The sequence below is a fragment of the Mastigoproctus giganteus genome, chromosome 1, assembly GCF_048544385.1.
Source record: "Mastigoproctus giganteus isolate SK-2022 chromosome 1, ASM4854438v1, whole genome shotgun sequence".
NCBI lineage: Eukaryota > Metazoa > Arthropoda > Arachnida > Uropygi > Thelyphonidae > Mastigoproctus > Mastigoproctus giganteus.
The window spans coordinates 4,051,596-4,073,906 of record NC_143575.1 but is presented as its reverse complement, the minus strand read 5'-3'; the positions used below and the strand labels follow the sequence as shown (position 1 = coordinate 4,073,906).

Genomic DNA, 22,311 nt, shown 5'->3' with positions numbered 1-22,311 from the left:
TCCTTATTCACTCTCTTACCTGTCGGAACAAATTCCTTGTGAATGATTCCCTACTTATCGAAGAAAGTGATCAACATCGCTTTGGGTTTGATTTTTAAAAATAAAATGTTTCTTACGTTGGAAAGTATGTTGGTCGCAGTTCCATGCTCTGTCGTTTTGTTTATAGGTTGGGTGGTATTGGAAACGCCACACCTCCCCTAACTGTTACGATCGAATCTATCAAGGATGGATCATCACCAACAGCTTCATTGAACTCTTCGCATGCTTAAAGTCTGAACAATTTTTGTTGATCAGTCACACATTGCTGAATGGAACTGGTGCAGATTTTGGGTTTGCCAAAGTCTTCTGAAAAAACTTCCCGAATTATTCCCTGTTAATGTCAAGTCGTTCTTCTATCGTTCGAAAGGTCGTCCAACGGTCGTGTGCAATTAATGTTCCAATTTTTATCTAGAAGGAGGCCAAGAATCAAATCGGTTCTGAACTCTGAATCAAAGAATTATAGAATGAAACATTGAACACGCGGGAGAATTAGATATGCTAAAATGTACACGTTGAGTCTTATCAGAATTTACATTCAAACCACAAATTGTGGAACAATTTACAAACTTCATAACTTCATTTTGAATTTCAGCATTGACAGAATACGCTGTTGGATCAACCTTAAAATCAGGAATTATTGCCTCCTTCTGCCAATTTGTTCATCAGCCAAACAGGTACGTGTGTGTTTAAAGATGTGTAGAGCACTGCCCACTCTCTTTAATTTGTCGATAGGACAGCTTCTCCACAACTATTAATAAAGGGGAACAAGAGAAATGGGGCGAAAATTTACTTCTCAAGAAGTTACTGTCCCCACCAAATGCTAAGTCCAGTCCATAGACATTCTTCCGTCACGTGACATGTCTAATTGTGATGTTCTCAATACACTAACCGGTTGCTATTCAATTTTCTTTTTGCTCGCTAAAATTAGGCAAGGAACTCGTGCACGATACAAATAGCTTTTAAGGAGGATTTTGCATTACATGATCATAATACGTATTAAAAACCATTCAATTGACGTTCAGACAGGTTTATTCCTGAGAGATATATGGTGCGGATCTATACCTCGCATTACAGTTTTTGAGGATATTCTGGGAAGTAAATTAATTTTATACTTATTAGAGTAATCTCGAAGTATATATTTACACTTGCAGCTGCTAAATCAAGATAGAAGACCGATTGGTGTTTCGGAATACTCAAAGAGATATTCCAAAACACCAATAGGTTCGAATGCAGAACCTATTCCGAGCCCTTTAGGTTCGAATGCAGACCACATCAACTAAGCTGTTCCTCCAGGGGAGAAGAGGAAATATCAGAGGGACTAATTCTTAATTGCAACTCTGTTCACCATAACGATTAACTCTGTAGTGGAGCAGATACTGAATACGATAACCACCGTCCAATACGTAGATGACTTCAGCATCTCCTGCCATTCTTAAAATACGAGAGAAATTGAACTAATAGGCTACTGAAATGGGCCATCAACAAACGTGATGCATGGGACAAAAAGAAAAGCGTACTCAGAATAGCAGTGCTGCCCAAACCTCCGCATGCGACTTTGGAAACGAAATGCAACTAATCTTTCTGACCTTCACCTCCTTAAATGGGAGAAAGTTCTCAATCCAGATAACATTTCCATCAACTTCACGCTGACTGTATAGCCAAATTACCACGTTAAACGTGTACGTACATGGACGACTGAAAACGAAGACAAAGCTGGCGAAGTTCCTCGTTCAATCTTATCTCGCCAGTTGCCGACAGAATCCTGTAACTATACAGCTGACCTTCATGCCATAAACCTGATCACTAATCTGATGGGCCTCGCAACCATTTCAAACAGCAACATCTTCAAATACTCCTTCAAATCTTATTGCGCTGTTAGATATCAGTGCAATAAGAGCCCTGCAGTACAGTACTAAAATAACCCAGCCGATCTAGTGGCAAGTTCTGAACACTCTAACCCAATTAGCAAGAAGAAACCAAACTGTTCGACTCGCCTGGGTAACAGGACCCGTTGGAATTAGCAAAATAAGCAAGCGGGTGCAGCAGTAAAAGCAACAACAAGTTCTATTAGTGCAAATGCCAAGGTACCATGAGCAGACTACAACCAGATCATCCGAGCGAGCAGTATGAGTTAATGGTAGTACATCTAGCAAGAACAAACCGGCAATTAGCTACTACAGATTAAATATAAACTGCAACTATGGAGTAATAGTGAAGGATCAAATAAACAAAAAGAAGTGGTCCTGGTCAGAGTTATAGCATTGCAATGGGTCTCCATTGCAATGCTATAACTGCCTTAGCTTAACAATCTCCTCTACGATACGTGACTTCACGACATCTCACCACAATTAATATTAGGTAGTAGAAGTGGTGAAGCTGGGGTTTTCCATTTTCTTTTGAATTTCAATTAAGTTTGATTCCCCGTAGCCATTGCAGCTGATACGATGTAAATATTAAAGCAAACAACAGCTGTTTTAAGAGAACAGTGACGTCATCTGGACAACAAGGCCGACAGGGTGGTTTAAATGAATCAATTCAAAGAGGCGTTTACCTGCTAACCCTAAACTAGGCGAAATGTAGGACTCCAAGATGGGGGGAATCAACAACGCATTGATACATCGGCGTGACGCGTCGGTGTTAGATATCGGATGTCAATGCATCCGGACGCGTGCTGTAGGAAACCGCAGATATTCCATCTGTTTGTAAATTGATTCGTCGTCGTACGGAAAGGTGAACTTTTTATTCAAACTTTCCATCAGTTTCGGAGTGCGGGGAGTTTTTCTCCGTTTTCAATGCGACCGGAGTCTGTTGTGCCTTGGATAGGTGCCGTCGACGTTGCTCATCTGCTTATCCAAACACTCGAAAGCCGTGCATCGATCGGCATTGTAACACACACGCGGCCTCCTCACCCGAGGCGTTTAACGAACAAAATCGCTTTCTTCTGATTGGTTACGGCGCATTCCCTCGAAGTCCTCTCGCTCCCATTTCCCCCTCTGGCTCCCCCGCCAGCAGGCAGGGAGCGAAGCGCGAGCGGCCATTGAAATGTTGATGAGCGGACGGTGAATGCTCGAGCACTATTGGTCAGCTGACGGTGACATCTCGGCTCGACTTTCTATAAATGAGAAATATCCAGTGTCGTGGAGCGCCGCGCGAAAGGCAATTGCTGTCAAGTGCACGCCTACGCCTCAATCCCCGGCTCTTGTTCTCGGACAGACCGAGTCAGCTTGACTTGATAGGTCCCAGTGGCTGCGGCTCCCCAGTCACCGCCGGGCAACCTCCGTTGGCCGCCAGCATTGCCATTTTCATAATTTCCATCTGCACGGCATATTTTCTCCAAGTGCTTGTGTCCGCTCCACAAAGACTTCGTTCTGTAAAAGAAGCCACCACCAAACCCCCAATGGCATCCCTCACCCAATCTTATTCCACTTACTCCGCTGCATCCCCGGAAGACTTCGGCCCGGATTTTTCTTGCGAAGATTTCCCCACAGCGTACACGTCGACAGCCGTTCTTAGCCAGTTAGCTGGAGCCGTGCAGTATTCCAGCCCTCCTTCACACCCCTTCCAAGCACGCGTACCCCGAGACCAGTCTGCAATGCCACCTCGCCCCTGCCGCTATGACGATCCAACTTCTGGCAGAGATGCTTCTCCGGAAGACATGAGCCAAGATGCCGAAGAGCGGCCTGCTTGTGATTACGCTTCCCACAACTTAGCTTCCCTGCAGTACAAGGCTTGCATGACAGGTGAGTTGTCTTTTCAGGGGATTCGCTCCTTTAGTTTTCCCTCGCTTGAAATATTTTGATGCCAGGAGATAACTTTGTTTTCAAATGGAGGTTATTCGGACTGAGTGCTCTCATCGATCTTCGCATTAAAGCTGCGTCCCGAATTTTGATTGAATACAATTAACAACGGTCACGGATGCTTCTATGGTGTTGTTTGCTTCCAGGCATGGGCGAACCTCGCTGTGGGTACTCCGGTTTTTTCTAACATGTCTCAAAGACAGCGGTGCTTGCGGATGAAATTAATTAAACTGGTTGGCACGATGATTTAACAACTTGTGACTATTCTTGTTATGAAACAGGAGCGCATTCACTTGACCCGTTGTTTCAATTATCCCAATATGACCGATGATTTACGATTGGCTGAAGTAATTTGTTGAAAAAATCTCGCTTAGCATGTGTCTTTGGTTTTTGTTTTCAGCAAATGACTCCGTGTGGGCGCCAGTTGTACACGTGCAGATCTAGTCTGTAAGGGCAACTTTAGTTAGCCCTTCCAGTAACTGATCGAAGGGTCAATTTCTGTATTTCTGTATTTTAGGCAGCCCTTCACAACACGAAAGGTGGAGAAGAACAAGTCGACAGATTAATCATGGAATATACCTCTATTGATAAACTGGCATGACGTTCAGACATTTGTCAGTATGTTAACCTCAAATAATTTCCTTTTTGGAAAGTCAGTTTTCTGTAGATCGTGAATTCCTATAATTTAACTCCACTGATATTTTTTTATTTAAGAAAAATTTGTTTTGGGATATCAGTAATATTAAACATTGATCAGTAGAAGCGGGAACATTGCCAATCCGAAAATATTTGTGTAGTTCGAAAGGGTTTTTCTTGAAAGTTTCCCGGATTTCTCAGACTAGAGCAAGGTGCCCACAGAAACTGGACACCCTTCACTAGGATAAAATTTTGGAAATTTTGTGCAATGATATTGAAGGTAGATCGAGATTTTTCCCTGACCTTTCTCATGTTACTGCAAGTTGCAAGTTGCAGTAATATATGAGAAATTATTTTCATATTTGCGTTTTGGATGAGTCGCGATAGACCAGTACTCCAATTTAGAAGTCAAAATCTGAGTGTCCAACCCCAGTCGGACACTCAGTCGGACTACTCTTTTTTCTTTTTAAATTTTATAATTATGTAAATGGTGTGGTTTTCAACTCAACAGCATTTTTAATAGTAACAAACGTTGAGTTCCAGGTATACTTTGAGCTTACAGAAGAGGGGTTTCTCGAATATAGAGAATCACCGATTCGAGTGGAAAATGCTCCGGTTTGAATCCTGTCAATGACACGGAAATTTTATGGGCTTTCTTCGCAATGTAGCTGTATTATTTGTCTCAGGCGGGGGCTACATGGCTTTTTCCTCTTTGAAAGTTGAATTTTTGTACAGAAAAAATAGCAAACCTGCCGAAGGCAGTGATTGATGTCTCGTAGTCTTAGTTGTTTTGCGTTTATATGTTCTAGTAAACGATAATAAACAGCACCTGCAACTCTGACAAGTAGACATCTGTTCTGTCTTATATAAGGAAGCCCCTAAACGTCAGTTTAACTCCGCCATTGTTCTCTGTGATTATATACGAAACTCTGTATAATGGGCAGAAATGTTTCTGGCCATTGTACGAAATGTTTAGTTGTTTCTGGCCACTTAGCTACAAGGAAGGTTGCTTCCCAGTACCCGTCCATGCCTCGAGGGAGCGGGCTACAATTATAAAGGTACTATACTAAATTTTTTATACACCCACAGGAAGAAGTGCAAGTCGTATGGATGTAGCAACTCCTATATACACGTACGGTGGTGAAGACCACAAAGAATCCCGCATTCACTGGAGGAATTGTAATACCAGTGGATGCTAGCAGTTCCCATACTCAGGAAGCCCAAATATGGGGAAAATTCCGTCTCTAACAAACTAGAGACCAGCGAATTCTAGATCACCGAATACAACTCTGACATTACATTATTACACTCTTTATTACATCTATATACAAATACTTTCTATTCACAATCATACGATTCTGTACCAAAAGATAATTAGCGATCATGACGACCTCTGAGTGATTTATTACTGTCTCTATTTCCATTCGTTATCTGAGTTTACAGTTTGTTAAAATGATGTTGATAAAAACCCCGTTGTTGATGGAAACCCCGTTGGGTAGCACCGTTGGTAGGATCGACGTCCTCCTCACACCGGGTGGAAAAGACTTGAGTTCCAGTGCCGTCGATGACGCGGGGAATTTTTATGGACATTTTTACAACGTGGCTGAGTTAGTCGATCTCAGTTAAGGGTAATGTGGTTTTTTGTTCGGCAAACAGAAAATTGGTCTCAGAGCATCCCCCCCCCCCCAATTTACAGACAGTATACGCAGAACAATATGGCCTTTATCACTGATGCTCCTCAAAAGCCGTACTACTATTAGAAATGGAAAACCACATTTTCCAAAAAAAATCAGAAAACAGAAATAGAAAAATCCATTCATCAGAGACAAGCCGAAAGCAGAAATCCAAATGATATACATCCTTGTACAGTGCGACTATTGTGAATTGCTAGAGATATGGATGGCATCTGTTCCCTACAAGCAAAGGATACGCCCCAGTATTCCCAAATGCTTCCAAGACATATTTCAAGACATATGGAACACTCACAATATAAAACTAAACGGTTTGCCTGAAAGACAGAATTAGATGCTGGCACACCATACATGAAGTCGCTATCTTATCTAGTGCAGCTGAATAGTCTCTTGGACATGGTAGCTACCCGTATTGCTGTTCAAATCTTTATCACAAACTACACAATCGACTTACCGCCGAAGCTATAAGCACAATATGAAAGTCTGAAGGTCTCATCGCGCGGCTATCCTCCTGCAAACGTACTCTCAAACATACTCGTATATACAAACACCATCACAGTCATGGATCTCTTAGCTCTCTCTCTCTCTCTCTCTCTCTCTCTCTCTCTCTCTCTCTCTCTCTCTTCTCTCTCTCTCTCTCTCTCTCTCTCTCTCTCTCTCTCTCCGCCGTTCTCCATCCTTGTTTGTGAAGTTCTCAAAGATCCACTAAATAATGATTATTTACCTCCGACGACCATTTACCTCATTACTTCCGACGGGACCAATTACAGCAGGTTGCGAACCATGCAAATAGTAGTACTAGTAGCAGTAGTAGTGGCATGTGATACAAGAAAGCAAGTGTATGAGCTTATGCAGCATCAGCCAAAAAAAAAAAAAAAAAAAAAAAATCACACCATTCCCTCCAAATGCCTGTCCAGTTCCTCCTTAAATTTATTCAACCTATCAACTTCCACAACGACAGATAGAAGTTTGTTCCAGAAATTAACCACCCGCTGGCTAAAGGCAAATTTCCGCACATCTATTCAACATCTGTCTTTCCTCAATTTGAATTTATGCCCCCTTAGGTTCGTAATCTGAACAAGTGGAAGGATCCCATCAGAATTCAGCGTGCTCAACCCATTCAAGGCCTTATACACCTAAATCAGATCACTGCGCAGGTGCCTAGTCTCCAGCCACTGCAATTTGCAGAACTTAAGCCTCTCTTACTAAGAGGATACCTTCATTCCCCTCACTAATCTTGTTGCCTTTCTCTGTACACTCTCAAGCAAATCTACATCCTTCTTAAAATGAGGCCTCCAGACCTGTACGCAGTACTCAAGGCGTGGCCTGACCATTGCCTTATACAGAGGGACAATCACCTCTTTTTCCCTGCTAGCAAAATTCCCATATATCATTGAGAAAACCCCATCACCTGCCCTGGCAGCCTGTCTGCATTGCTCAGAAAACTTCATATCTGACTGCACAATTACTCTCAGGTCTTTTTCATTTTCTACCTCTTTAAGTGTAGTACCACACAGTTGGTACGTTTCTCTGGGGTTACTTCTACCCATGTGCAGTACTTTGCATTTGTCAAGGTTAAACTTCAGTTGCCACTTCTTAGCCCATCTGCCCAAATTATCTAGATCCTGTTGCAGTAGCAGACTGCCATTACTGTCATTAACAACCCTGCCAACCTTTGTATCATCTGCAAACTTCGACACAAAGCCTGATATACCTTCATCAATATCATTGATAAATATACAAAACAACAGTGAACCCAACACCGGAGCCTGTGGGACTCGACTAATAACATTAGTCCAGGAAGAGCAGCACCCATTGATTACCACCCTCTGTCTTCTCCCACTTAACCATCCTTTTATCCATTGTAGCAACTTACCTTAATACCATTCTGCTCCAATTTGTACAATAGTCTTCATGCGCAACAGTGTCAAAAGCTTTCCTGAAATCCAAATATATGATATCAAAATTATTTTTTGCATCCAGTTCCTTTGTAACCACATCATAATATCCTATCGAATTTGTCAGACAAGACTTTCCCTTAACAAACCCATGCTGTGTCTGAATTATTGCTGCAGTCTTGTCTAGATGATCCTGCAATGCTTCTTTAACCAGTGACTCCATTATTTTACCCGGAACAGAAGTTAAACTAACTGGTCTGTAATTACTCGTGTCATCCTTCGATACCCCCTTTGTGAATTGGGGATACATTTGCACATCTCTAGTTCGTGGGGACCTCCCCTGAGTCCAAGGATTCTCTCATATTTATGGCTAAGGGTTTGCTTAGTTGCTTTGCCGCCTCTTTAATATATAACTGGATAGATCCCATCCACCCCAGGTGTTTTTCTTATTTTAACTTCAACAATTTCTCCTCCACTTTGCTCTCAGTTATTACAAAATCCTTAAGTATCCTGCTTACAATTTGATAACCTTCTGCCATTTTCAAACCTTAATCATTCCTCACGTGTGAATGTAGATGCAAAATACTCATTCAGTTTGCGTTTGTTTGCTATCTGAGCAGGATCATCAACAGTCGAACCATCGATGTCAAGTGGACCAATCATATTCATCCCCTTCCTTTTAGAGTTTATATAAGTAAAGAAATCCTTGCTGTTTTTCTTAGCATCTTTTGCCAAGGATTTCTCGTAATCTGCCTTCGCCTGCCTAACCTCTTTTGTGACCTGATTACAAACTAGCTTATATCTGCCATAGGCTTCTAGGTCGCTTGATAATTTATATGCATCCCATGCATTTTCTTCTCTGTTACGAGTCTCATTAGTTCATTAGATAACCATTTAGGCCTAAACCTTGAACAATATTTCTTAAGGTATGAAACTTTTAGTAGTTTCCACGATAATTCCTTGAATGTTTCCCACTTAGAATTTACTGTTGGTAACATCGTCAGTTGATCCCACTGTACAGAATTTAAAAACTGTCTGAGACCACTGTACTTACCTTTACGGAAGCAATAACCCTTCCCTTTACCCCTGACGGTAGTTACCTCTTTGAGTAAATCCCACTTCAGCACACTGTGATCACTGCCACCTAGTGGTTCCTTTATCTGCAAATTCTTAATACACGAATGATCACTGCTGATAACCAGATCAAGAGTGTTACTTTCTCTGGTTGCCTCTCGAACATGCTGCTGCAGAAAACAATCATCCAATAAATCCACAAGAGTCTGACTAGTGTGTGAGTGACCAACCCACAAGTTCCAGTCAATATCTGGAAGTTAAAATCCCCCAATATAAGACATTCCGATTTACTAGCCCACTCTTATTTCTCTGTACAATTGTTCATTGTACTCATTCGAGTCATTAGGCCTATAACACACTCCTACTCTTATTTTGCTTTCGCAGTGCTTATGTGACACCAAACTGACTCAACAGTGCACTGTTCATCTATATCAACTGGATGCACTTCTTTTGATTTTATGTTTTTCTTAATTAACAGCATAACACCTTCTCCCTTTCCATCCTGTGTATCCTTCCTGTACACATGGTACTCCCCAAATTCCAATTCTGCATTCCTAATATCAGTGTGACACCACGTCTTTGATATTCCAACAATATCCCCCTTTGATGTCTTGACCAACATTTCAAATTCATCAAGTTTATTTACTATACTTCTAGCATTGGTACACATGCAAGCATATATGCTCCTATTCCTATTCCTAGTTATCCTGACACATCCCATATACCCTCCTGTTTCATGATGACTGCCATAAGTCCCTGAAACCCCCAGCACCCCTGCCTCCAGGTCGCTACTTATTCTAATAGAAGTAGTGCAAGAATCACTTTCACCTCTGCCAGTGGCTACTGTTAATCTATTAGTCCTTGTATCCCCCCAAGCTATCAGTTTTCCGACCCACCTAACACTGCCTCGATAGCATCAGCAAATATTCTTGCACCCTTTCTATTTAAGTGTATCCCATCCCTGTAGAAGCAGTCTCTCCTATTAACAAGCACAGACCACGCCGAAAAAAATTCTACCCCTTGAGCCTTGCACAATCTCGCCAGGGCTGAATTGATCGACAAGGCTCTCATCATATACTTCCTCCTATCGTTTCTGGGCAGAATTGCAGACACTTTCAAATTCAACCCTAACTCACGGCTTTTTTGCAACTGTCCAATTCATGTTAAGAATTTTGGTTTTTGTGCTACGATTGTTCCCTAAATTCTGATGACATGAAACTCCCTGAGTATTGCCCTCGTATCAATATCAATATCAGTTTCTGTGGCATTCCTGATCTACTCTTCGTTGAAGACTGACGAGGTCTACGTAACATTGTTTTGAGCGTCCTCCAATCGCTTTCCGTCAATACGTGCGATCTATCCGAACGTTTCCTCGCCGTAGTAGCAGTATGACCTTTCCATTTGTTGATTATATATTCCATCCTATATCTTGAAAGTTTTATTTTGCTTGGCACGAATAGATTGATTGTAATCAATGTGTTTGTTCCATTCTCTTAGTGTCGTTACACTAAGAGAATTCGCGCGCCTTCGCAATATCGTGGCCACTATAATCACAGATTCTGCTGTGAGATGCTTCTGAGGATCCAGTCTGGTGGAACTGCTTCGTGTGATATCAGAAGTGGATTCAAGGGGATTGTGCACTAACTTCCGTGGACATCTTGGATACTGTCGTACAAGATGTCCACGGAAGACGTACACTGAGTGTGGGACGAGGCATTTCTTGATGCAGACAGCACCTTTGTACAGTGATTTGCACCATTTGGTTCAAATTGTTCTTAAGAAACTTTTGATCTTTTCTTTGTTCACTGGACCCTTTTGAGAGGAAATCTCTCATTATGACGTCGTTCATGTCCATGAAAACAATTGATACGACCATTCCACAAACTGCCTCTACGGACCAAACAATATATATCGCCAAAAATACTGGTGAAATCAAAATTTCTGTGGACAGTTACTCGAGGGTGTCCTCCAGGCTCTCGATTTTGGGGCCGTTATTGTGGAATATGGTATTACAGGAATGGTTAGGAACGAACTTTTGACAGAACTAGACTTACCATTAGTTCTTCTATAACTAAGATTTTTAATACTAAATTATACCTAAACAGACTTCCTCAAATTAAAATTAATGAGTCTCAATTTCCTCTTGTAACTGAAGTGGAACATTTAGGAGTGACAATTGATTATAAGCTAAATTTCTCTTCATATCTTTCTTATTTATCTGGTAAAGTTAAAAAGTTCACTGCAGCTATTTTTAGGATATCGAGAGCAGAGTGGAGATTGTCTAGAAAAAAAAATTTAAGTTATAGTGTTCTGCAATCTTCCTTTCTATGGTTACCTATGTTGATGGAGCATAGTACCATAGGGCGGTAATTGTTAGATTTCAATTAAAACTCATGTCATTGCAAAAGTGATATGTTTTCATATTTTCATATCCATAAACAGATTCTAACTGCATTTATGGAGATTGAGATTGATACACAAGATGTTAGGAGAGAGAAACAGAGACGTTGGTTTGAGTTGTTAAACAAATGGCTGGACAGATGGGATTCATCTGAAGCCAAAATTTATTCCTCGGGTTTCTTATTTCATGGACATATGGACAAATAAATGGTTCTCTATAAGCGTGTTCAGCTCTTATATTCTTACAGGACATGGTTCGTTAAATGAGAAACTGTATAAGTTCAGATTGCGCAATACACCTGTCTGCTTTTGTGGAGAGGCTGAGAGTTGGAGCCATGTTTTGTATGACCGTCCACATTATTTGGACATCAGGACAGAACTTGAAACTACTGTGAGAACAATTTCTCCTGGTCAAGACACTAAACCCTTATTGAAACTCCCTTTAATCTAAATGCGCTTCAAGTGTTCGCCAATCAGGTGTTTAAAAAGCGAAAATTTCTGCTGATAGAATGGATTTGGATTTGTCTAGGGTGTTGTAAAAATTTTGAGTGGACAGTTAATAATTTATATAAGGAATAAAAATGTTGGCCGGATGGAATGAGCAGTTCTTGCCGAGCTTCGAATTACGCTCTCCCACTTTGAGTCTAGGAGCGATTAATGTATAATTCATAAACTCTTTTTAGGCACATCAAAGTATCTACAAACTAACGACCAATGTTTAGCGTAGAGGATGCATTTTGGGTACAAAATGACCACGCTTGTTTTATCCACTTACACTTGACGATACAGAACTCTGCAAAATGGTCAGAAATTAGTGTAGTGCTGTGTGTACGTATGCAATAACCGGCGATAGTCTTTAGTTAAATAAGAAATGAAGTAAATGCATTTGTTGAGTCTATTCTACATCTAATTCTTAGGCTTCCCGCCAGGTGTTCATTCCGACGCCTTCTGCCCCGAGTACGGAGGATCCATCTACGGACAACCTCATAGTCCCTACAAAGTTCAGAGACAAGCGGCCAACATTAGAGAGAGGAAGAGGATGTTGAGCATCAACAGCGCCTTCGAAGAACTACGACTACACGTGCCCACGTTCCCTTTCGAAAAAAGGCTGTCGAAGATCGACACCCTCCGGTTAGCCATCGCTTACATTGCCCTCTTGCGGGAGATACTGGTATCCGATTACGACCCGCTTACCCACATAGAAAAGTGTCTGAAGGGAGAGTTGAAAGACCACAACCCAGAATGGAACACAAGCGGTAGGTGGCTCTTCGTTATCTTAATGTCGAAAAAGTTATGCGTGTGTGTGTGTGTGTGTGTGTGTGCGCGCGCGTCCTTGCAGTTACTGCCACTTGAGCACTTCCCACCATCAATGCCCACGGGCTTTAAAATATTTTAAAATGTCAATATCGGGACATTCTGCAAACAACTGAGCCAGTAATTCATTCAGGTTTTGTGGATAGTGTTTTTGCTGTGTTTTAATTTTCGTTCAAACCAGTCCCATATGTTCTTTCCAGGATTTAAATCTGGTGACTTGGCTGGACAATTTAAATTCCCTACCATTCCCTCGTGTTCTTCGTGTCAGTTTAAAATAGTAGGGGTCGTGTGAACCGGACAGTTGTCAACTTCGAATACAGAATAACAACTGTTCGGGTATGAAATTAGCTTATCTAATTTGCAAGAGCAGTTCGAGCTAAGTTATGAAGTTTACTGAATGAATATAGCACTTAAAAAGAGAAATTCAAAGTTATATTACAACTGAAGCTATCTGGCCACAGAGAAATTTCAAGATGTTTGCAGAAAAATCTCGTGCAGCAGAATTTAAAATGCATTTACAATACAATGGTCTTAATTCTCACAGAAAACCAAATTTGTCTTTGTAATGAGTAGCTCTGGTATTACACTATTTTAAATAGGACCCACCAAAGTCAATTGGCCGTTTGTTTAAAAGATGAGACATGTCACAGCCTCTTTCATGAGTACCTGATGCCTCGTCACATAGCCCATGGTCTCTAATAACAACATTCAGACAAACACGACAGCTGTTATGGCAGCTCACACCGAACAACTTCCTTACAAGTATTTTGTTGGCATATTTTCACCAGAAACCACCCACTATCTTATGAGGGAGCAGCTAATTCTGAAATAAGCTGCCATAGTAGTCTCATCTTTTACACAAATGGTTAATTAACCTTTTGATAACGCCATCTGTTTGTGTGCTTGAAAGTAGTGCAATATCAGGGCAACTCATTGCAAAGGCAAGTTTATTCAATTGCAAGAATTAAGACCATTGATGTACGCAGCTCAAGTTTTGCTAGCCTCAAAAACAGTTTAAATAAGATGGTCCGGAAAGAAACTTACAAATAGAGAAATGAAGCGGTGTTTTGCGTTAATTCTTAAAGACAAATGTGATCGTTGATACTAAAGTGCCCGATTACCTTTTTAAGCCTTCCTTTTTTAAAGTGCCGGATTTTGAAGAGTTTGCTGTTTTTTGTACTTCGTTCTGCTTTTGAATATTCCACTTTCTATATTATAGATTGTCAAAATCGTTCATTAAATACATGTTCACGATATTGGCCTTAAGTTTTGCATCTACAAGAGTAAATCGTATGTCATGTGAAAAGTCGCAAACAGAATCGAGTTTATGATATTAAGCGGTCAGACCCAGATAGCGGTCTATTCTGGTTGATGTAGCCCTCGGGCGACCTTAGGCTGCTCTTCTTGTAACGGTTCCTGTCTGCTGAAACTGCTTCCATAGTGCCGAGAAGACATTGCCTGACACAGTAAGCAAACGAGCTACCTCCGCCTGCGACTGCCTGGCTTCAAGTCGTCCAACGGCCCGCCTTCTCAAAGAATCATCTAAACGATGATGACTTGCCATCCTGAGTACTGGAGATACGGCTATCCCACTGAGCAAGCCAAAAAACGGGAATGAAGTGATGTGGTCGCAACCCGTGTTTTTATAGGCACGAATAATTTGCATAATGATGTGTGGCTCTGTAAGGTGGTAGATCGATTTCTATTGGATACTCGGAATTTGAATGCCCGGATGCCTTTTATATAAAATATTGGCCTTTGGCGACACTGTTCACAGTAAAATATTCATGAAAAACATTTTGTTTTTCATGAATATTTTATTGTGAAAATCTGGGAAAATATAAAATGCTAACATATATTAATAATCTTATTACATAACATATATTAATTAATAATATACGAGATATGCTTCGTATTTGTCTATTGGTTCTTGCAATAACGATTTTAGTGACTTTCATCACCGAACATGGCAAATACAGGAAGTTTACACTTTCTTTGCACTCTTCATTAGAAAGGACTCATACACCTGAGTTGTGAACACAGCAGGTGTTCGCATTTTATAACTCCTCTAACACATAAATCATGCTCAGTATGAGAGTACATCGTTAATTTTCAGTTGCCCTCTTATACAATTTTGTCATGAATGTCTGCACGATGACTCCAACTGATAGATTTTTCTTGTTTGTACTTCTTTTTCTTTCTGGTTTCTTTTGCCTTTGTAATTATAATCACCGTCCTTCCACACGGGGTGAAAAAATAATCGGTTCGAATCCCGTAAATGATAAAAGGATTTTTTTTCCTCCGCAAAAGCACAAAAAATCTGTGGCCGAGTTAGTCGGCTTTGGGCGAAAGTTGCATGGTTTCGTCTGGAAAATTGGGCTTTTCATTCAGCAGATAGCTAAAACCAAGTGAAAAATATACAAAATCACAGCCATCACACACTGACATTTCATAGCCTTACTTGTTTTAGCGATCAACGCATATCTTGTTTTCTGGTTTGTTACATATCCTTTTCTCTAGCCAACAGTCTATCAGATCTCTGGTATTAGTATTAGTATTAGTAACGGCCGCATGGTGCAAGAAAGCCTATGGCTTATGCTGCACCAGCCAAAAAAAAAAAAATAAAAAATAAATAAAAAAAAATAAATCCGAACAAAACAATGATAAAAACAAAAAAATAAAAATAAATAACTAAATAATAATAATTAATAAAATAAAAAATAAATAAAAAGGAAATTAAACCTATCATCCTATGTGCTTCCCTTACCCGAAAGTACTATCCAGATGACCTTTGAATTTCCCCAAACTGTCGGCCTCTACCACCCATGAAGGCAACTTATTCCAGTAATTTATAACTCGCTGGCTAAAATAGAACTTCCTGCAATCCAATCTAAACATTTCCCCCCGTAACTTGAATTTATGTCCCCTAGTTCTAGCATCATTTATAATCTTGAAAATTTTGTCCTCATTCATTTTACTGATGCCTCTCAGAGCCTTAAACACCTCAATCAAATCTCCTCTAAGGTGTCTAGTTTCCAAACTCTGCAACCCACATATTCGAAGTCTTTCTTCATAAGGACGCCCTTTTGCCGATCTCACCAGGCGAGTTACCCTTCTTTGCACCCTTTCAAGAAGCTCGATGTCTTTCTTCAGGTGCGGTCTCCATACTTGAACACAGTATTCCAAGTGTGGTCTAACATAAGCCTTATATAATGGGATTATCACGTCCCTATCTCTACTTGCAAAAGTTCGATAGATCATTGATAGGACACCATGGGCCTTCCTTGCAACCTGTTTACAATGCTCAGAGAATTTCATGTCTGACCGTATCGTAACACCCAAGTCCCTTTCCTCCAGTACTGGCTTTAGTTGAACTCCACCAAGTGAATAAGTTTTTTTGGGATTACTGTTTCCCAGGTGTAATACCTTACACTTTGTTGGATTAAAGCACAGCTGCCATTTTTCTGACCATTCCTGAAGTCTATCTAGGTCTCTCTGAAGAAGCTCAGCTTGACAGTGATCATTAACTACTCTCCCAATTTTAACATCATCTGCAAATTTAGACATCACGCCCTCTATCCCTTCATCAATGTCGTTTATGAAAATTAAAAACAACAGTGGTCCTAATACTGATCCTTGGGGAACCCCACTTCTTACATCAACCCAATCTGAGGAATAGCCATTTATCACAACCCTCTGCCTCCTGCCCTGAAGCCATCCTTCTATCCATCTAAGGATTTTCCCAGTGATTCCAACCTGTTCCAGCTTATAAAGCAACCGCTCATGTGGGACTGAGTCAAAAGCTTTGCTGAAATCTAAATAAACAATGTCGAAATTATTCCCTAAATCCAGCTCGTGAGTGACCCTTTCGAAATAGCGAACCAGATTTGTTAAACATGATTTTCCCTTTACGAAACCATGCTGAGTATCCTTGAGAATTTCAATTCGATCCAAATGATCCTGAATTCCACCCTTGATCATTGCCTCCATGATTTTCCCTACTACTGAAGTCAGACTGACAGGTCGATAATTTCCAACTTCACTTTTAGAGCCACCCTTATGTATGGGAGATACATTTGCACTTTTCCAATCCAAGGGAATCTCCCCAGAGTCTAATGATGCTCGCATAATTAGCCTCAATGGTTCAATGCACTCGCTTGCCGCCTCTCTTAAGATTATAGGGTATATTCCATCAACTCCAGGAGCCTTACTGGTCTGTAGGCTCGAAAGTTTTTTCATTAAATAATCTTGCGAAATTTCAATATCATTAATTACATATTTTTTAACTTCGCTCCCACAATTTCCCTTTGCCACAAAAGGCTTTTCATTTGTAAATATCGATGCAAAATAACTGTTGAGTTCATCTGCAACGGCAGCTGGTGTATTTATTACTATCCCCTTTCCCTTACATAAAGGTCCGATCTGGTTTGTCCTGCTCTTCTTGGCATTTATATATGTGAAGAATTCTTTATCCCCCCTCTTTGCTCTGTTTGCTAGTGATTTCTCATAAACTGCCTTTGCCTGTCGAACCTTTTCTGTGGCTCTATTACACATCACCTTGTATTATTTCACTTGCTCACCATCGGATATTCCTTCACATAAACTTAACATAATGTTTTACCAGATGGTTTGGTTAGCGTCATCAGAACTTAGCGACAAAAGCATTTGATTACCAACCATTCAATGAACTTACCTAATACGTCTATGTACTTTATTTCCCATTCTGTGTAGTATTAGTTTTAGTAAGACAAAATGATGGAAGGAAGCAGACTTTTTCTACATCAGCCAATAAAATTTATAAGAATAATTATATTATAAAATAAAGCAGAATATTTTTATAACATCTTACAACCCGAGATTTTATACTTGCCCTCTTGGTCCTTGGAGGGAGAACACACCTTTTTTATTCATTTTACTTGCCCTTTATATGCCTCAATCAGATCTTCCTCCCCTTAGATGCCTGGTTCTCCAACTTGACAGTCCACACCTTCTAAACCATTCTTCATATGTGCATTGATATGAAGGACGACCAAAGAAGGACTACCAAATTACTCATCAGTAATTTGGTAGTCCTTGTCTGAACCCTCTCAGAACAATGTTCAAATGCGGCCTAACCATCATTTCATCATTCAATCTCCCCGTTAGACTTCAAAAAAGTCTCTTATGTTAGACTTTTTAATCTGTTATGCAGTTTAGGGAGTATGCGTATTTCAATCTAAAATTATAATTTCAGTTATTTTAAAATTGTGAGATAAAATGGTATAATAATACAAAATAATTTAAACACCTGCAGTATCCTGAGATTTATTTCACAGGATACTGCAGGTGTTATTAGGACATTCACTCGAGGTATCCGACATAAAGTTTCATAAAAACAAGTTTTAGCGTTCTGTAATCAGTTTCCCTATTTTTCTGGATGAAAAACTCTTGATTTTAATCCTGAAAAAATACTTTTGATCTGAACATGTTATCATTTTATCTGATAACAGCCCATCGCTTTGGCCTCGGATGGGCAAGACCTCAAAATTTCTGCTGTAACGATATGATTTTAAAAAGTCGACTTTTTAATTGACTTTTGTCAACTGTGTAACCGATATTACATCTCGTTTACTCTCCAGACGGGTGGTTATTGTTGTTCTGGAAGGTTTTGGCACAAGGGCTACTGCGGCCATAATGTGCCTTTCAAATTAATCTAATAATTTCAAGTTTGTAGGTTTATAGAGGTGAGGAATCTCCTAATCTTCTTTAGAAAGGATAAATATTCATCAAGGTTTGCTCCATTTCCCAATATGTGCTTCATTATTATAGATTCCTGTAAACTTCTGTCAGAAGGAATGTTTCTAGCCTTTTCCTGCTTATAATAGGAGCAGGGAAGTAAAATATGTTTTTCTGTGAGAACATTATTATTATTATTTAAATTATTACGGCAATGAGTACACCGCGGAGGGCCTTTGCTTCTGAGAAGGTAAAGATGAGTTATATGGGAGTGTCTCTTGCAAGAACGTAGAAGAACAACCTGTGTACAATGGCAACAAAATTAACATCTGCTTTAACTGAACTATTGAATTCTGGTTAATTTTTAAAATTATTGCAACTATCAGGAAATATTAATCAATAGTGGTGAAGTCGAATCGTGTACGAAATGTATGATTATCTTTAAATTATATCAAAAATTGAGGGAAGGGTGATTTCCTGATAATCAGACAAGGAAACTCCTTTCATTAAGAAAATTACTAAATTACTCTTTTCTCATTTCTGTATCCATGCAAATGAATTCAATTTTAATCAACATTTACTGAACACTTCATGCACAAAAACAGCGGTACCTTGCTTGCCTCACAAGTTTATGTGTATTTAGTAAACATCTTGGAATATTGCGAGCATATTATGAAGAATTGATGAAATTATGCTAAATTGAGCCTATATGATTTTTAGAGAATCTGAACCACAGGTTTCTTCGGAAACTCTAGTTTTTCGTTCAACAAACAGGCGAATCGCCACAGATTAAATGCTATTGTCAGTTTTTCAAAGCCAAATTGCAATATGCCTTGAATTGACTGCAGCGCTTTGTTAACCTATGTACAATCCTCATTCTGATGACTTTCATTTTCTGGGATTTCGTGCTTCTTTAATGGTGATGATATTAAACCAGTCATCATCTTCACTGATGTTATCAGTTATTTCCAGCCTATAATATCTGGTAAACGCTTTAGTTCAAGTTTTTTTGCAATCTGCGTGGTCTTTAACTGGCGAGGGAGATGATGTTTATTGTTTGCCAACTTATGAGCCAAAATTCTATAGCATATATCCTTTTAGTGAGGATGGCATGGCCACTCACGAAATTTTGCGCCATTCAAAATGGCCGAATACACTGTCGTGCGTTATATCTCGCGGTTGTGGTTTGTTTGGCATGCAAGTGGTTTATTTGTTTTTCCAGCGTAAATAGTTAATTTCTTTGCAAACATGTCTATATGTGTAAACGTGAGTTTGGTATCAAATATTATTTCCAGGTTTCCACGAGTTTTGACAATTGGAATAGCCATTTAGTTTCGGTTGTAAGACCGTAAGTGAAGTTTTCAAGAGTACATCATCATTATAATCTTTGTAGATTTAGGACCAAATTTCTCTAAGTACATAAAGAACTCTAGAAGCTTATGGTTTATCTGCTCACACAAGGCACTTTTGGTAAACAACGGCTGGATGGTTAACATCTTAATGCCATCTACGGAAATGCATACATCGTCCCAACCATTACAAAACAGAATCAGCATGGCGGTAAAAAAGAGTTCTGACAAGATCCCCCCCCCTACCCCGCCCTTTTGGAACTCCTGTATGGGCTGGACGCTGGAAGGTCTGATTGTTTGTATGCAAATATATGGAATTATACTATATACTATTGAAACGATTGCCTTTATGTCAGTATATATCATTGCAACTTCATTTTTGGCTTGGAGAACGTTGAATATTAAGGGTTGAACTGTAAGGAGGTTAGAAATTCATATTTTGGTTAGTGCATAATGGATTTGATGAGGCTGATTGTCCCGTATCTGATCTATCAGCCTTGGAAATAGATTTTTCTCCAGTATTTTTACGAGCGGATAGGCAGTGGATATAGGCCTATAGTATAGTAGCATACTCTTTTGAATTGACGGTTGTTTAAGTCCAAGTGGCCTGCTAAAGACAGCACAGCTCTTGTATTGTTTCTATTTTGTAAAATGTGGTCGTCCCCGGAGTATATGTTTGAAATTTGATTATTTTTATTTCATTTTATCATGCAGGAAAAAAACGATGCGGGTTTTAAAATATTGGTTACGAAACGAAAGAATGCTCAAATGTCAGTTCTTATCATACCACAGAATTAACTTGTCAAACTACATATCTATAATTTGCACTTCTGTTTTAATGAATTCAGTTAATATTTCGTCATTAAAAAAACCAGGCGTGGAACTTTTAAAACAGAAGGTATATAAAAAAAAATTTCCTTTTTGAAGTGGTGGAAACGAAAGTGCCTATGAGTTCAGTTCTTTCTCCTTCTTTCCTCTCAGGAGGTTTTGCGAATGCCATTATATGTAATTTTTTTTTTTTTTTTTTTTTTTGTTATTCTGAATGTGCATTTTATTATTGTTATATTCTATGGATTAATGTTTACTTAAGTATCAGCGAATAATTGTATGTTCTATTTTCAGATCTCACAGCTAGACTGTCATGGATAAACTGGGAAAATCTGGGGGTGAATCCTAATCGTCGCAGTGTTCTGACTACATTATCCCTCACTGCAGATTCCATCGGCTGCCACAATGGAGCTCAATGACGTCACAGTATCCGAAAAAAGGCAACCAGATCTCACCGGCTGATTCGTGTGTAAGTGTTTTGACGAAGTTCGTATAGGGACCACAAACAAACTATCATTCCTTGTTATGTTTCGGCGTCTTCTGAATATGAAAGAAATGGAGTTAGACTCTTATGGATCGCAGTGAAGATTTGCTTGGTGTACATATTGGTTTTCGTCCTCCATTGAGGATCGCTGACCCTTCGTATATCCTTCGTTGCACCTGCAGATAAACTATCTTCTACGTCTGTAATTAATAGCCGTGTAATTATTGATCTGAGATGACTTTAAGAATGCATAAACTATTGGATCTAAAGTTCTATTACTGATTTATGTCTGTCTGCTGTTATATTGTGTATTTGTTTGTGCTGTACCCCGTCTGCTGTCTCTTGCCTTTTATGCCGAACTGTCTCACTAAAACCGTGATTTCCTACGGAATTAAAAATAAAAACGTGTTCCTGGTCTCTACTTAGAAGGCACTCATTTGTAAATGCTTCTGCGGTGATCGGCTACTGATGGAATTAACCGAACTGTTTCTAATGTGCGGGTCATTGCAAGAACCATTGTGAGGATGCTAAGCTGACGCAAAAGTGATTGCCATAAAGCAAATGGCTAAAGCCAGAGACCTCGATAATGTTAACAATCTCCGAACTCATTAAAAGGGAAACTCCTGAAGCAACCCACTAACTAACTTCTCCATAAAGAGGATAGTTTTTGTCTTATACTCTGTATTGAATTCCTACTTTCGCAAAAACGTCGTGTGGTGAGTGATATATCGGCTTTTCTGGTGATATCGCTGGAGACGAAGTGAAAAAGTATTATTTATTGATATCTGTGCAAAACTGATATCCTTCATTGATTGTGGACAGAAAAAAAATAAACAATTGTGCGGCTGTGGAAAATACAACTTCCATTTAACATTGTGAATCACCTCATTGACGGGTGAGTTTAATTTTCACTGTAAATGCTTCCTTAACGATAAAAATATGTATTATTATGGTTATCAAAACCGTCAGTATTGTAAGGAACTCCTGTATTTGTCTTTATGAAAGCTGCTTATTTGCTGTTCGTAGGCCTCTATAAAACACTCTGCGTTTTGGTTTGACAGGTTGATGTAAAAGGCATAGAGTTTT

General features: G+C 39.6%; 1 protein-coding gene across 2 annotated transcripts; it reads left to right on the top strand.

Annotated features, from left to right (window-relative positions):
* Positions 1–3,309: 3,309 nt before the first annotated feature.
* Fer2 (basic helix-loop-helix domain-containing Fer2) lies at positions 3,310–21,233 on the top strand. 2 transcript variants are annotated; one of them, XM_090378497.1, is made up of 3 exons: positions 3,310–3,779; positions 12,465–12,791; positions 21,036–21,233. In XM_090378497.1, exons 1-3 carry the CDS (start codon positions 3,437–3,439, stop codon positions 21,158–21,160), a joined length of 795 nt encoding a protein of 264 aa, XP_090234623.1. In that variant the 5' UTR covers positions 3,310–3,436; the 3' UTR covers positions 21,161–21,233. The 2 variants fall into 2 exon arrangements, with proteins under 2 accessions (XP_090234623.1, XP_090234619.1); XM_090378493.1 differs by having other exon boundaries at positions 12,453–12,791.
* Positions 21,234–22,311: the final 1,078 nt, after the last annotated feature.

Excerpts from the sequence above, each read along its gene's own strand:
- Fer2 (XM_090378493.1), top strand. The coding sequence starts at position 3,437 with ATGGCATCCCTCACCCAATCTTATTCCACTTACTCCGCTGCATCCCCG. Across the intron at positions 3,780-12,452 it reads GTACAAGGCTTGCATGACAG|GCTTCCCGCCAGGTGTTCAT; the intron begins GTGAGTTGTCTT and ends TCTAATTCTTAG. Across the intron at positions 12,792-21,035 it reads CCCAGAATGGAACACAAGCG|ATCTCACAGCTAGACTGTCA; the intron begins GTAGGTGGCTCT and ends TTCTATTTTCAG.